This window comes from Myodes glareolus, chromosome 2 (genome assembly GCF_982192425.1).
Source record: "Myodes glareolus chromosome 2, mMyoGla1.1, whole genome shotgun sequence".
NCBI lineage: Eukaryota > Metazoa > Chordata > Mammalia > Rodentia > Cricetidae > Myodes > Myodes glareolus.
This window is the reverse complement of record NC_142027.1, coordinates 124106349-124121178: the sequence shown is the minus strand read 5'-3', so window position 1 is coordinate 124121178 and position 14830 is coordinate 124106349. Positions and strand designations below refer to the sequence as shown.

Sequence of the window (14830 nt, the reverse complement as noted above, 5' to 3'; positions counted from 1 at the left end):
GTGACTTTTTTTTTTTTTTTAATGCAAACACCAAACTTCTCTTCCTTTGGATATAGTAGAGAAACTTGAAGGGGCGACCAGGAAGCATGTGTTAGAGGCTTGTGGGGAGCACCAGGGGCAGTCACACTCTGAGAAACTCCTTAGCTGAGCTGTGCTCACAGGGACATTAGAAACACAAATCTTACAAACCAGACAAGCTCCCTCTTTTAGGGCAAACTTTAAATTATACTTGAAAATCTGAGTAATATTAAAAACTGCAGCTAAACAGCAATTGAACTTGAGGGTATGGCAGAAAAGGCCCCTCCTCCTCTGGCCCAAGTTGGTAAAATACTTTGGGTGTAAGGTAAAAAAAAAAATTGGCGAGAGAGGTGCTGAGTGAGACAGTGTTGGATGAACCTCGCTCAAGGGCCAAGAACCAGGCAGGGCAGGCACAGCTCACAAAAGGCTTCCGGTCTGACCGGCAAGGGCAGAGCCTGTTGTCTCTGCAGAGTTGGGGGTGACACCAGGTGGATGTCATCGCCCGCTTTCCCCACTGAGTGGGCAGATAGGGCAGTGGGCTCAAGGCCTCAATCTTCCCGCAGGTAGGCCTCCTCTTCCTGGTCAGCCCTCTCATCACCGGCTTCCTGGGTTTTCTGGTGCAACTCTTGTGTCTGTGCTTCAGCCAGCTTGGTTTCTGCTTTCTGGGAGAGCTGGCGCACCTCCTGCACCTGCGACTTCACCAACTGGATGTGATTCCTGGCGGTTATAGAGGCCTGATCGGCTCCTGGTGAGAGAAGGGACAGTGCGTTGAGCACAATTAGGCAGAGAAGTCAGACATAGGCCTGAGTCTGCAGCCCAGCCCTCATGGGGTTACCATCCTGCTTCTCTGAGCTCAAATCTGCATCTTATGCTTTTCAAGATGGGGTATTGGATGTTGGGGAGATGACTCAGTGGTCAAGAGCGTTTGCTGCTCTAGAGGACCCAAGATGGGGAGTAGCCCATGTTGAGTGGCTCACAACCACCTGTAACTCGAGCTCCAGGGAATCTGATGCCCTATTCTTGACTCTGTGGGCATCTACATGCACATACACCCAAGGACATAAGCACCAAATTGTTTTTTTTAAAAAAAAAAAAAAGACAAAAACCTGGGGTCTCCCTATCCAGCTCAGCCAGGCCTTGAATTTTTCTGTCTCACCCATAAGGTGCACCACTCTACCCAGGTGGGTGCTACATTTGAACATTTTGTTGTGTGTGTTCGGCTATCCCTGATTTTAAGGTAATGCCCATATGTGACTTGCAGCTCGATGTAGAAGTAGTCCCACTCAGCTGTTAGTCTGGTGCTGTGCTGGTTTATACACCTACCACAGGTTGGTCAGCACTTCATGCACACAGTAGTGTGGATTGATTTGTTTGTTTGTTTGTTTGTTTGTTTTTGAGACAGGGTTTCTCTGTAGCTTTGGAGCCTGTCCTGGAACTAGCGCTTGTAGACCAGGCTGGTATCGAACTCACAGAGACCCGCCTGCCTCTCGAATGCTGGGATTAAAGGCGTGCACCACCACTGCCAGGCTGGATTTTTTTTTTAAAGAGTCTCTTTGCTGAACTGGGAGTTTGGTGATTAGGCTACTTTGGCTAGCCAGACAAGCCCTCAGGAAAGAAGAGGGAGCCTACTCCCAAAACGGTGTGTGTATTGCCCCAGCTTGTTTCTGCATGGGTGCTAGAGATCTGAACCTGGGGCCTCATGTTTGCAGAAGCGTGTTAATCACAGAGCCATTTCTCCAACCTGGAATTCTATTTTTGAAGATCTAACTTTCCCCTCAAATAATACGGGCTTGATATCCATCTTTGAATGTAATTTCAACTTTACTATTAGTCTTCTATGGATTCCTTAGTTCTTCAACCTATTTTAGATATATGTAAAAATTTATATGGTCTTTGGATGTTTATATTTAATATGTCTCTTAAGAGAATCCAAACCCTTGTGTACCTAGATGTGTTAGGTTGAAATGCTGTCTAGTTTTTAGCTGTGTAATCTGTATTAGATGGTGCTAGTTTCTCTATTTTATTTCAAGGTGGAGAATGGTGTGCATGGGGAAGTAAGAGGACAACTAGAGGAAGTCAGTCCTTCTCCCCACCAGGATTTCTCTGTGTAGCCCTGGCTGTCCTGAAACTCTTGCTGTAAACCAGGCTGGCTTCGAACTCACAGAGATCCACCTGCCTCTGCCCGGAATTAAAGGCGTGCGCACCACCACGCACCACCTGCACCAGTTTTCTTTTTAACACCATTTGGGTCCTAGGGACTGAGTTCAGGTGGCCAGGCTTGGTGGCAGGAGACTATTTGCTGAGTCATCTCAATAGCCTAATTTTTCTTTTTCTATGGTGCTGTGCAAACAGAAGACACCAACGGTTTCCAGCAAGATGAACAGCTAGTTCCTTTGGGGTTCTAATCCTGTGTTTATGTGATTTAGAGGGAAAAGCAAATCAGGGACAGAGTATGCTTTGCAAACCCAGGATTTTAAGTCAGGAGTTACGGAACTTTCCAAGAGCTTTTGGGCAATAATGATCTCTTAATTTTAAATCCCAAGCTCCTTTCTCCACTACACTGTTGCTAGTAATGACAACACTATATTCCTGCAATGACTGGAAGGAGCATCCTGTAAATAGGCAGCTGGCACTTCACTGGCTCCTAGTGTTAACTTGACGGTGACGTCCCTTTACTGGAATGTATTACTAGTGTGATGCTAGACCACAGTGTCTTTACCACCAAAAACCAGTCCAGACACCCACCCCCAAAGTCATACTCCACTTTCGTCTATTTTTGTCTTTTTACACTGTGCCTAGTTAATCTTATGTTCAAATATTTTCTTCTGCTGTTTTCTTGGACTTGCTTTCCACTAGTCCATGCTTTTATTAATTTACTTATGCAGTAGCTGGGTATGCCTGTGGAAGTCGGGACAGCTTGCAGGAATCTGATGTGAAGGCCTGATGTGAGCCTATTTCCACATTGACCAAAGGTCAGAGTTGGAACTTAACCTCTAGTTTCTTCAGGGTTATTGTGTTACTACCTCAAAAGTCCCACCTAGCTGTACAACAGAGTTCTGGTCTCTCAAGGTTATTGTCTACAGGTGTGGCTAATAGCCAGCCCTTGTATTCCAGAAATAGAGAAGTAGATCAACAGACCTACCTCAAACAAGAGTCTAAGGATCCTACTAAGTTCTAGTTCCCTTAAGGATTGATTCCACCCAGGAGCGGTTTGCCTACAGAATGTTTTGTTCTAGCAACAGAGTGTCTAACTATGAATGCAGCCCTCGACCTTCAGTTGGTCTGTTCATTTCCTTGTATCATGTCAATACAGTCTTTTGTCTTACTCCTACTTTTGGGGTCAGGGGTATTTTAAGCAATTCCCTCCCAATACTATTTTATTATTATTTTCTCCATTTTATTATTATTTTCTAAATCCCTACGCCTCTCTCCTGGCAAGAGGTATTTTTGTCGAGGCTGGTCCCCGACACTTCCACCAATTGTCTTGAGGATCAAACTCGGGTCATCAGTATCCATATCTCATCAGCCTGTAAGCCCACTCTTTGTATATAACTTACTACTGGTACCTACTTCAACAAAGACAACTTGCCGTTCATATATTTATGAGATATACTTTATAGGCATAACCACCCAAGAACTACTCTGTGGTATCTGTAAGGGACAGGATCTCATATAGCCCAGGCTAGCTTCAAACTACTAATCCTCCCAAGTGCTGGTGACTACAGGCATGTATCATGTGTGGAGGGAAGAGGTCGATATGGGTGTACCCACTCACTTTTCCACATTATTCTGCTAGGGCCTCTCACTGAACCTGATGCCCACTACCTGGTTAGGCTGACTGGCTAGCGAGCTCCAAGGAATCTGTGTCCCTGCCTTCCTCATTCTGGGGTTACAGGTGTGTTCTACCACAGCTGCAATTTCCACATGGGCGCTGGGGATCCAAAGGCAGGCCTTCATGCTATACTGGAGGTACCTGAGGCAGGTCCCCAGCCCCAGGAGCCCTTGTTCTGTGACAGACTTGGTCTTGTTCTCAGATTCTAAATACTTTTATATTTCCATTTATTCCTTCTTTAGCTTGGGATTGTTCTTTAAATAATTTTGATTGTCTATGGGAGTGGATGTCACGTGTATGCGGTACCTGTGGAGGTCAGAAGAGGGCATCAGGCCCTGTAGATCTGCTAAGACATCCAGGACATCAGCTGGGCTTTAATCCCAGCACCCATGAGGCAGAGGCAGGTGATCTCTGAGTCTGAGGCCAGACTGCTCTATAGAGCGAGTTCTAGGACAGCCAGGGCTACAAAGAAACCCTGTCTCAAAAAGACAAAAAAAAACAAAACAAAACAAAAAAAACACAAAGTCTAGGGCTGGAGAGAAGGCTCAGTGGTTAAGAGCATTGCCTGCTCTTCCAAAGGTCCTGAGTTTAATTCCCGGCAACCACATGGTGGCTCACAACCATCTGTAATGGCTCCCTCTTCTGGTCTGCAGACATTCACACAGAATATTGTATACATAATAAATAAATAAATATTAAAAGAAAAAACAAAGTCCAGGACCTCATGCATGCCAAGGCACTGCCACTGAGCTACACTGCCACCCCAGGAAGCATATTTACACTGGGCAGAGCAGGAATGGAGGAAATGGGCTGAAGGACAACGAGTGAAAATTTCAAGAAAGTAACATCAGTGTGGTATAAAAATCAATCTTTGTATGTTCTTAAGTGCATTATGGTTTTTTGGGAGGCAGGTCAACACTTATATTTTTGTGTGTATGTGTATAAATAAAACGAGCGCTAACCTTGGTGAGAGACTCAGTGGTTAACCACGTGACACCCAAATGCGAGGGCCAGAGTTTGTGTCCCCTGAACCCATGCGTGTGTGGGGTGGGCACGAAGGCCAGCTGTAATTCCAGCCTGGAAGACTGAGATGGGAAAACCAACCTCCAAGAACAAGCTGGCTAGTGACACTAACCACACTAGCTGACTGAGAGACCCTGTCTCACGGACTGAGAAGACAGAGGGTGATTCCCACTTCTGTTCTGCGAGTCCCTGAAGATGCAAAGGTCATCATGTTTGTTATGTTTGTCTCTGCCTTGTTGCTCAGTTCTTCAGTTCCCTCTCTGACACCCATGTTGGTTCAGGTTTTCTGTGCTACACTGTTTCAGGTGTACTTCTGTTGAGAACTTTTCCATCCTTGTGTGCAAGCACGTGTGATACCACGGTCATGGTCAGAGGACAACGCCTAGGGATCCTTTCTACTATGTGGGGTCCAGAAATTGAACTCAGGTCATTAGGCTTGGTGGCAAGTGCCTTAACCTGTTGAGCCATATCACTGGCCTAGAATTATTTTTCTGACACAGCCTGTTAAGGTATCCTTGTTATCGCCCTGGCTGTCCTGGAACTCGCTCTGTAAACCAGGCTGGCTTTGAACTCAAAGGTTCAGCTGCCTCTGCCTCCCGAGTGTTGGAATTAAAGGCGCGTGCTGCCACCACCAGGCCAGTCTGTACTTTCTAATAGACTTTGTCATTTTCTGCCTCAACTCAATGTACCATGTTTTCTTTGTCCCCTCCTCCCCATTATTTTGTAGTGTGTGAACTGGTACCCATGACTTCTCAGAAAAGCTTTGTGTGCTTTTATTTCCCCACTACTTTTTAAAAAATATTTATTTATTATGTATACAATATTCTTTCTGCGTGTTTGCTGAAGGCCAGAAGAGGGCACCAGACCTCATTACAGATGGTTGTGAGCCACCATGTGTTTGCTGGGAATTGAACTTAGGACCTGTGGAAGAGCAGTCAGTGCTCTTAACGGCTGAGCCACCTCTCCAGCCCCCCCCCTACTTTTTATAGTCAAAGTTTCCCAAGTTTTAGAAAAGTAAGTTTCTTCTTTCAGACTTGATTCCTGAGTAGTGTTTCCACAAGTAGAGGCAGGTGGAGGTCTGTTTAATCAAATGTAAAACTTTAGTCTGCTGTCAGTTATCTTGCATCTACTTTTGCAGGGTAAATCAACTACTACTGTCTGGTTCTAGCTCCTCTTCCTAGTACCTTACAGGCTTTTCTCTGAGAAGAGTCCTGGCCCACAGTTTACCGTTTCTGAACACGTGTTGTTCAGTAGTGCTCCCACAGGCAGAGGAGGAGGGTCCCTGGGAGGCTCATGATGCCCTTCTCAGAACTTCCTCATGTGAGAAACTTTTTGCTATCTTTTAAGTTTCCAGCCTAAGAACCAATTATTCTGATTTATTAACCTTTTGATATTACTAGCAGTCCCTCTTTCTGACTAATTGCTAAAACATGTTTCCTTGTAATTAGTGACTTTCGCTGTAATCTTCTCTGGAACATATTTCATGATGGCTGCCTAGTTACCCATTGACATTAGAACCCACTCCCTCTTTCCCATTGCCCTACATCTACCCTGTTTATTCTCCTAATGAGACTTGATCAGAATCCTGTCTTGTCTTCATCCTCTGTGTCTCTTGTCCCTTTCAATTCTCACTCCCCCACTTAGGGTCTCCAATGACTAACCCATGGGTCGGGGCATTCTTGGAAGCTGCCCATCACATCTGGCGAGCCACTGGCTTCTATAACGCTGCTTTCCTACGTTCATTTTTGAAGTTTAGTATAGTATAAAATACAATTATATAGCACCGACTTTCCAAAACAAACCTGCTGGAAAAGATGGCTCACGCCCACAGTTCTAGCGTTTGGGAGGCTGAGGCAGAAGGATCACTACAAGCTTAAGACTGACTGGCTTGGCCTCAGAGTGAGACCATCTCAACATTCCCATTAAAATAAAACCATCCACTACTTTAAAAAAAATAATTTTTAGAACCTCAATCTGAAATCCTGATATGAGAAAAAAAAGCACACATCTGGTTTGGGACTAGATCACATTAGATGCTGAACATTTATTTAATCATTTCTCTTAGGTCCACTGGAGAGACACCAACAGCCAAATCACACTTGATGCAGAAAGGAAAAACACATTTTCTGTGTAGTGCACCAAGAAGAGGGCAGAGCTCTGGACCCTAGGTTCCCCATTTCCAGTGTGGTAACCTGGATTTCTCTCTCTCTCTCTCTCTCTCTCTCTCTCTCTCTCTCTCTCTCTCTCTCTTTCTCTCTCTGAGAAAAGGCTCTGTAGCCCAGGCTAGTCTCATATTCACAGACATCCTCCTGCATCAGCCTCCAAGTACTAGGATTATAGGCACGAGCCACCATATCCAGCTCTAACATTTGTATTTGAAGAGAAAAGAAGCAAAGCTTAATTTCAGGTTAGCCACTTCCTAACTGCAACCGTTGAGTGGCAGAACAAGCTCCATGCTAAAGGAGCACCACAACCCAAAAGTGCCTACTGATGATGCCTACGAAGTGCCACACTGACCCACCCGAGCAGAGAAATGCTCTACTGGTTCATCTCTCTGGTCTTATTTAAAAGGGGCACACAGGCTTATGATCACACGGAAAAGGATGAAACCCTTAAAGCTATTAGCAACATTCTGATAGCAGCTCCACTGGTTATTTTTCTAGACTCGCAGCCTGACTTCTGTGAACACAGACAAAACGTCAAAACTTCATGTGGCAGCTTGGCCTGCCCCTTGGAGAGGCCGAGAACAGCCTGCTCTACATATAGTAAGTCTGAGGCTAGCCAAGGCTATGAGACCATATATACATACAACACAGAAATGGGGAAACCTCTAAACCAATGGTTCTCAACTCCTTGAGGGGTCACATATCAGATATCCTATATATCAAATGTTTACATTATGATTCATAACAGTAGTAACATTAAATTTATGAAGTAGCAACAAAAATTTATGTTTTGGGCCATCATAACATGAGGCCCTGGATTAAAGGGTCACAGGACTAGGTTGAGAACCACTGCTCTAAGAGATATTTCTATTGTCAATCAGACAGTCTAAAGTCCTCACTTTTAACTACATTAAAAGTAAGAAACAACAAAAACCCAGCCCTTTACCTACCAGTTTGATAGGCGGCCTCCGCAGCCATCTCTGACAGGCCAACTGCAGTCATCCACGTGGTTTCCAGCTTCAAATATTCTTGCTGTTTTGAAGTCATCTGTAAGATCAGAAAAGAGCTCCAGAGACCATGAAGGGTTAACACAGTTACTCTCAAAATAACCATTTAGACACTATAATGAGGACCATTATATGAAAATGCTGACAAGTCTGCTCACCTCAACTCTGGCTCCTATAATCACCTGCCACACTTCATCTTCCTCCTGTGAATTCATTTTCCCAAGTAGATTTGTATATTGTCGATACAGAGAAACTAACGTATAAACAGCCTACAAACACAGAAAATAATGAGTGTGTAAAGTAAGTGAGGTACAAGGGAAGGATTAGTGACAGTCACACCTTAGAAAACAAGGTCCTGCCAGATGGTGGTGACACCCGCCTTTAATTCCAGCAGGAGGCAGAGGCAGGTGAATCTCTGTGAGTTCGAGGTCAGTCTGGTCTACAAATTGAGTTTCAGGAGAGGCCCCAAAGCTACACAGAGAAACCCTGTCTTGAAACCCCCTCCTCCACAAAAAGAAAACCCCTGGGGTGGTAGTGCATACATACCATCTCAACACTCAGGAGAATGCCAAGTTCAAGACAACCCTGAGCTATCTAGTGAGACTGTCTTAAATAGACGTAGAAGAATTGGGGCTGGAGAGATGGTTCAGCAGCTAAGAGCACTGGCTGCTCTTCCAGAGAACCCTGATTCAATCCCAGTACCCACATGGCAGTTTTCAACTGTAAATATAGTTCTGGGGATCTGACACCTTCATACAGACACACATAACAGGTCAAACACCAATGCACTTTAATAATAAAAATAATAAAATAATAATAATAATAATACAAGAGAAAAAGATTGTTAGTCCACTGTGCTGTGGGGTTCTTTCCTCCTCGGGCAGGCTAACGGCCAAGGTCAGCCCTCGAGTGTCAGGGATCATAGTTATCAGAACTGCCTTGAGTGGACAGCAGGGTTTTCTGCTCCAAGACATTCAAATGTGAGGGAGGAGTGGGCAGATGATAGTGTCACAAACTCTTGCAGAGTTCAGTGTGGAGAGCGCAGGCTGGGTATGATTCCAGCTCTAGAGGCTCCACCCCCAGTCTCTCTGGGCACCTGTATGCACTCCCACACATACACACCAGTAAACCCTACTACAGTAAACTGGCTCCTCATCCTTGTGCCTCACTGGATTATACAAGTCTAAATAGAGGCATCATCCAGTATATAAGTTAAAATTTTTTAAATTTGAGATAAGTTTTCACTATGTCAACTCAGCTGGTCTAGGATTCAGAGATCTTCCTGCCTCTGCCTCCTGAGCAGGGTCACCCACAGCCTGCTTTTTAAAAATTTTGTAATAGATCCTGAGTTTGAGGCCAGCATGAGCTACATAGTGAGTTCCAGAGCTACACTGTGAACCCTATCACACACACACACACACACACACACACACACACACACACACACACAAAATAAACCCTAAATAAAAATTTTGTTAGCCATCTACACAGAGATGCAGAGAAAAAGAAATGCATAAATGACTTTAAGATAGTGTCTTGCTTGCTATGCTGATGGCCACAAACACTCCTCCTCCAGAGTGGCTAGGACTGGAGCCAGAAACCACTACATGCTGGCTGCTCTTGGGGTGGTTAAATGTCATCACAAACTCTGCTGAGCCAGATGACTTTCTCATCCTCCTGCCTCTGCCGCCCAAGTGCTGGGATTCTGTGTGTCTACCGCCATGCTGCCAGAATAAAACTAAGGCAAACATTTTATAAATGATCTGCTAGCTACAAAAAAACAGAACTCAGAAACTTTTTAAAAAAGGGCTAGACTGTAAATATTTGAGGCTCAAGAGCCTAATGACCAAGGACCAAGGTATGGGGTGGGAGGGTGTGTGGAGGGAATGGGAGGAGAGGAGGGAGTGGGAATTTGGATTGGAATTTTTTTTTTAAAATCTATTTAAAAAAAAAAAAAGAACCTAATGACCTCTGCTAAAGTTACTACACTCTCGCAATACATACATAAGCCTGGCTAAGTCCCAATAAAATACAAACACAGCTATCAGAGAGGACATGGTGGTGAGTCACAGTTTGGAAACTGCAAATCAGAGTTTAGGAGGGGAGTGGGGATTGTAGCACTGTAGTAGAGCACCTGCCTGACCCATAGACCTCTGGGTTCCATCTCTTCACACTAAAAACCAACAACAACAACAAAAAAAACCTGCACAAAACAGACGTACCTTTGTATACTCGGTGATTGCTTCGATCAGAGCATATGTGGTTTGGGACAGAAAGGTGGAGGTGCTATCTGTCACCAAAGACACAGCCCTCCTCATTAAGGCGTCGTTACTAAGAGATTGAGGCTCCGATTTCTGAAAGACAAACAGTCACTCAATTTCCAACCTGAATAAAGCTTAAGACAAGAACTGCATGGTCTCAGGAGAGCGCCCAGCCCTGTGCTTCGTGTGAATGAACCCACAGCAGCACACTTCTTTGGGGTAACTTTTTAGGCTTTCTATGTGGTGACTTAAGATAGCATAGGAATATAATCTCTCGACATTCATTCTCCTAGAAAACTGAGTGTCAAGGGAACTGTGGCAGTCACGGGAAACTACCAGTCCTGTGTTGGGATGTTACCGGCAAAGACTTCCAAGAGCTGATGTGACTGAACTCACAGTGAGTGGGTGGACGTGGGGAGACTGCTGGGGCGGGGGAAGATCTAGTCACTATAACCTCAGCTATTGCATGAAATCCCGGCCGGGCAGAGGTTGTGCACGCCTTTAATCCCAGCATTGGGGAAGCAGAGGCAGGTGGATCTCTGTGAGTTCAAGGTCAGCCTGGTCTACAGAGTGAGTTCCAGGACAGGCTCCAAAGCTACAGAGAAACCCTGTCTCGAAAAACCAAAAACAAAAATCACTAGAACCCTCCATCGGAATTATGGGATCTGGTCACTCCAGCTCAAAACCACTGCCATTCAACATCTCAATAACTTCCTTTCCTTCTCAACAGAGACCTCGCTGTATCCAAACCAACCGCTCTACTTACTGTCTTAGTCTTGCTGAAGAGAGTTGTAAAACTCTGGAGTAACTGTTAAAAGCAGCATAAGTAAGAAATGGTTTTTAATATGTGAATAAATTAAAAAAATCATCCTAGTTGGGCAGTGGTGGTGCACGTCTTTAATCCCAGCACTCAGGAAGCAGAAACAGGTGGATCTCTGTGAATTTGAGGCCAGCCTGGTCTACAGAGCAAGTTCTAGGACAGCCAAAGCTACACAGAGAAACAGTGTCTTGGAAAAAAAATTCATTCTATTTATCTATCTGTCTGTCTATTTATCACATATGAAGAGCACTCCGATCAACAGCTCTGCTCACAAGGAGGGAAACGCTGACACAGCATCTTGAAGTCCTGAGTGTAATGATGCTAACTTTACAATGTGTTCTCACTCATTTCTCCTTTTACAGACGATGAAATCCACACACACAACAGCCAGGAAACTTTCCCTAGAAATCAAATAGCTAGTTAAATCTCAATGCAAACTCTCTCCGAAGGCTGTACTCTTTCTCTTATGTTCTGCTGACCCAACACGGTGCCAGACACGATCACCAAACATCACAACATACATTTATCTAGCAGCTGTCAGAAGAGGAGGAGAGCTGACCAGGAACTGAGAAAGGCTTTAAAGGGATGTGACTTGAACTTGAAGAAGCTAAGGTCCTTGGAAGGAAGGAAATGAAAGCCTGGTAGGCATGAGAGAAATGAAACTGGTTAAGGCACGGAGTGCAGGCAGAAGTAGACACTGTAGCTGTGTGTAGCACTAATGGGGCTCCTGAGAGCAGATCACAGCAGCTCCAGTCTGGTGGCCCAGGACTGGCTAGTACGTGGGACTCAGAACACAGTGCATCAACAGAAAAGAGGACAAACCCCACAATTCTCAGAAAGAAAAAAAAATGCTAGGGACTCAGCTGTTAAGGAGGCACTTGGCTGCTCTAAGGACTCTCGCCAACACACTCGTTCTTCCTATGAGACCCACTTCTCTGTTCTTCTCCATTTGCTGCCTGCCAGCCGGTACCGCCATCTCAACTAGACCTTTACTCTCTCCAGATAAACAATAACCTTAAAACCTATACAGGATCATAATATTCCAAGAACAAATCCTTTGTGATCTATTTAGAATAAAATCCAGAGCCTCACAATGACCCACACAATTCAAATCACAGTATCTGATCCCTGGTCACCTCTGAGGCCTCACCTTTTCCTCATTCCATTCCATTCACCTTGTTTTGTTACACACCACACAAAATTCAGCTTCCAGGCTTTTGCCCCTAATCCCTCTGCTGCAGGCTTCTGCCTTAGGTAGCTTTCTCGAAGCACCCTGACATGAAGCTGTCCCGAACCACTGCACCCTATTTCCTTCAGAGTACATCATCAGCTAATCTCTCTTTCTTTCTGTATTTTGTTTGTTTGTTTTGTTTTTCAAGACAGATTTCTCTGTGTAGCCCTGGCTGCCCTGGACCAGGTTGGTCTCAAACTCAGATTCGCCTGCCTCTGCCTCTGGGATTAAAGGCATTTGCCACCACTGCTGGGCTTTTTTTTTTCTTCTCCTTTTTGGTGTGCTTTTTTGAGACATCTCAAGATGTAACTAACACAAGCTAACCTTATGATTTTGATTTTCCTGCCCTAGCCTCCCCAGTGTTGGGATTACAGGAATATACCACCTCACTTAACTTATGCTTGCTTATTTTCTACCCAGAATGTATGTTTTATGATAGCAAGAATCTGTATTTTCACATACTCTTACCTTCCCAGTGTATGGCACAAACAAGTTGTTCTGTAAAGTTTTGCTGAATGACAGGCTTCTGCCAACAGACTATCTTTCTTTTATCTCATTCTATCCTTTATGCAACTTGGAACTGGGTGGTGGTGGCACACGCCTTTAATCCCAGCACTTGGGAAGCAGAGGCAGGCGGATTTCCGAGTTCAAAGCCAGCCTGGTCTACAGAGAGAGTTCCAGGACATGCTGCAAAGCTACACAGAGAAACCCTGTCTCGAAAAACAAACAAAAACAAGCAGCAACTTGAAGTAGTGTTTATGCCAGTACTGACTAGGTGACTGGAACTTGATTCCTGGGTAACCCTCTGGCCTCACCTATTAAACAGTTCCACTACTAGCTCGCCCCTCCCCTTCCTAATATCATCTTTGAAGACAGGACGCCTACACAAGCAAGTTAGTCTGAACTGGTGGGTGCCTCTAACTAACTTCCTCCTAGTTCCAAGGAGAGTAAAAGATGCACTCTCCAGTGCCAAGGCAGTGGAGGATTAACTCAGTGAAAACTAAACCATAAAAACCTAGAGAAGTGCCCTGTGAATTCCCAGGACAGTCACCCATTCTCAGAAAACCATGGTCACTCCTTCCCTGTTCCAGCCTTCAATTCTTTTACACTGTATCTTTAACGTCCGGACCCCCAAAGGTTGAGAAGCTCATTTGCAAAGTTAATCTTCTACTTCTATGTTTGCTACAAGGATAAATGTCTACTTCCCAGTTCAAACGATGCTCAATTTCACTGGTTCCTCGATTCAGGGGTGGTGGAGCAGGGACAAAAAGCGGAAACTACTGTTTCTACAACGTGAGACAATGAAAACGGGAAATCTGCTCAACTCTGAGAAGATGCTGGTACAGTACAACGCATAGCATCATGGGAGGTGGCACTTGGGAAACTAAAGCAGCTTCACTAAGACCGGGAAAATCACATGACCGCCCCTTACCTGAGCGATAGGGACTGCACATAGGGTCACGCCGAATCCAGTCAACATAGTTTTGTGCCATGGCCTTATCAATTCTGAGAAACAGCGTTTCTTTGAGTTAGCCACGACAGGAACACGCTGTCCATACCTGGAAATATAAGTCAAATTTTAAAAAGCACAAATCAATGTGTAAAAGGCTCGAGTCGGTCCAGGCAGCGGCTAAATGAGGAGGTAGCAGCGGTCTTCCAAGAAAATAAACCACAGGGTGGCCTATTAAGTCCCAGAAACGGACAGAGGTGGTGGCAAGCCTTAGTCTCAGCACTCGGGAGTCAGAGGCAAGTGACGTGAGTTCCAGGCCAGCAAGAGCAACAGGCGCTTTCCACTAGGTGGAGAAGTTTAAAAGTTGCCTCCGAGCTGCTTAGCAACTTGACGCCAAGATAAAACTCTCGTGCTCACAGGACTTAGCCCTGAACCCTGGGCCTGGGTTCCAGGGGTCTCGAATGGTCCCTGCGAGCAAGGTCCTGGAGGCAGCAGCCGGAGAGGGCCGCTGGCGTCGGGCGCCCGTGTTTCCTGGGTCGTGCGCTAACCGCGCGCTGCCAGCCCAGGCCTGAGCCAACGCCGTGGCCCGTCTGTCCCTCGGTGTCCTCGGGGACTCTGAGCTGACTGGAGGGTCAACGGGCTTGGAGGACCCGCTTTCGGGAACTCGTGATGGAGGCGGAGGCGGCACCCTCCGCAAACTTCGGAGGGAGGCGGGACGCGGCGGACCGCGGCCAACGCGCAGGCCGGCGCCGCGGACCCGGCTCCTCTCCGCCGCTTCCAGCCGTCTGCTGCCACTGCCGTACCTGAACAGGGAGGCCACGCTCCGGGACATCCAACTCCTCAGAGCCGCCATCCCGCGGCGGACGGACAGCGGATGCACACGCCGGAAGTGACGCAGCATAGCGAGCAGCCCGGCGAGCGCGGCCGGCTCCAGGGAACCCTGGGCTTCATGGCCACGCCCTCACTAGAGGACGCAGTTGCGATTGGACAGGCGGAAAGGGCGGGACAGGAGCGCTAGGAAAC

At 45.9% G+C, this 14830-nt stretch overlaps 1 protein-coding gene across 1 annotated transcript; it reads right to left on the bottom strand.

Moving 5' to 3' along the window:
* Nucleotide 1: 1 nt before the first annotated feature.
* On the bottom strand, nt 2-14765 carry Diablo (diablo IAP-binding mitochondrial protein). The gene is made up of 6 exons (XM_087903646.1): nt 14611-14765; nt 13790-13916; nt 10268-10399; nt 8204-8314; nt 7989-8085; nt 2-763 (listed from the first exon to the last, which is right to left on the bottom strand). Exons 1-6 carry the CDS (start codon nt 14706-14708, stop codon nt 567-569), a joined length of 762 nt encoding a protein of 253 aa, XP_087759772.1. The 5' UTR covers nt 14709-14765; the 3' UTR covers nt 2-566.
* Between the last annotated feature and the right edge of the window lie 65 nt (nt 14766-14830).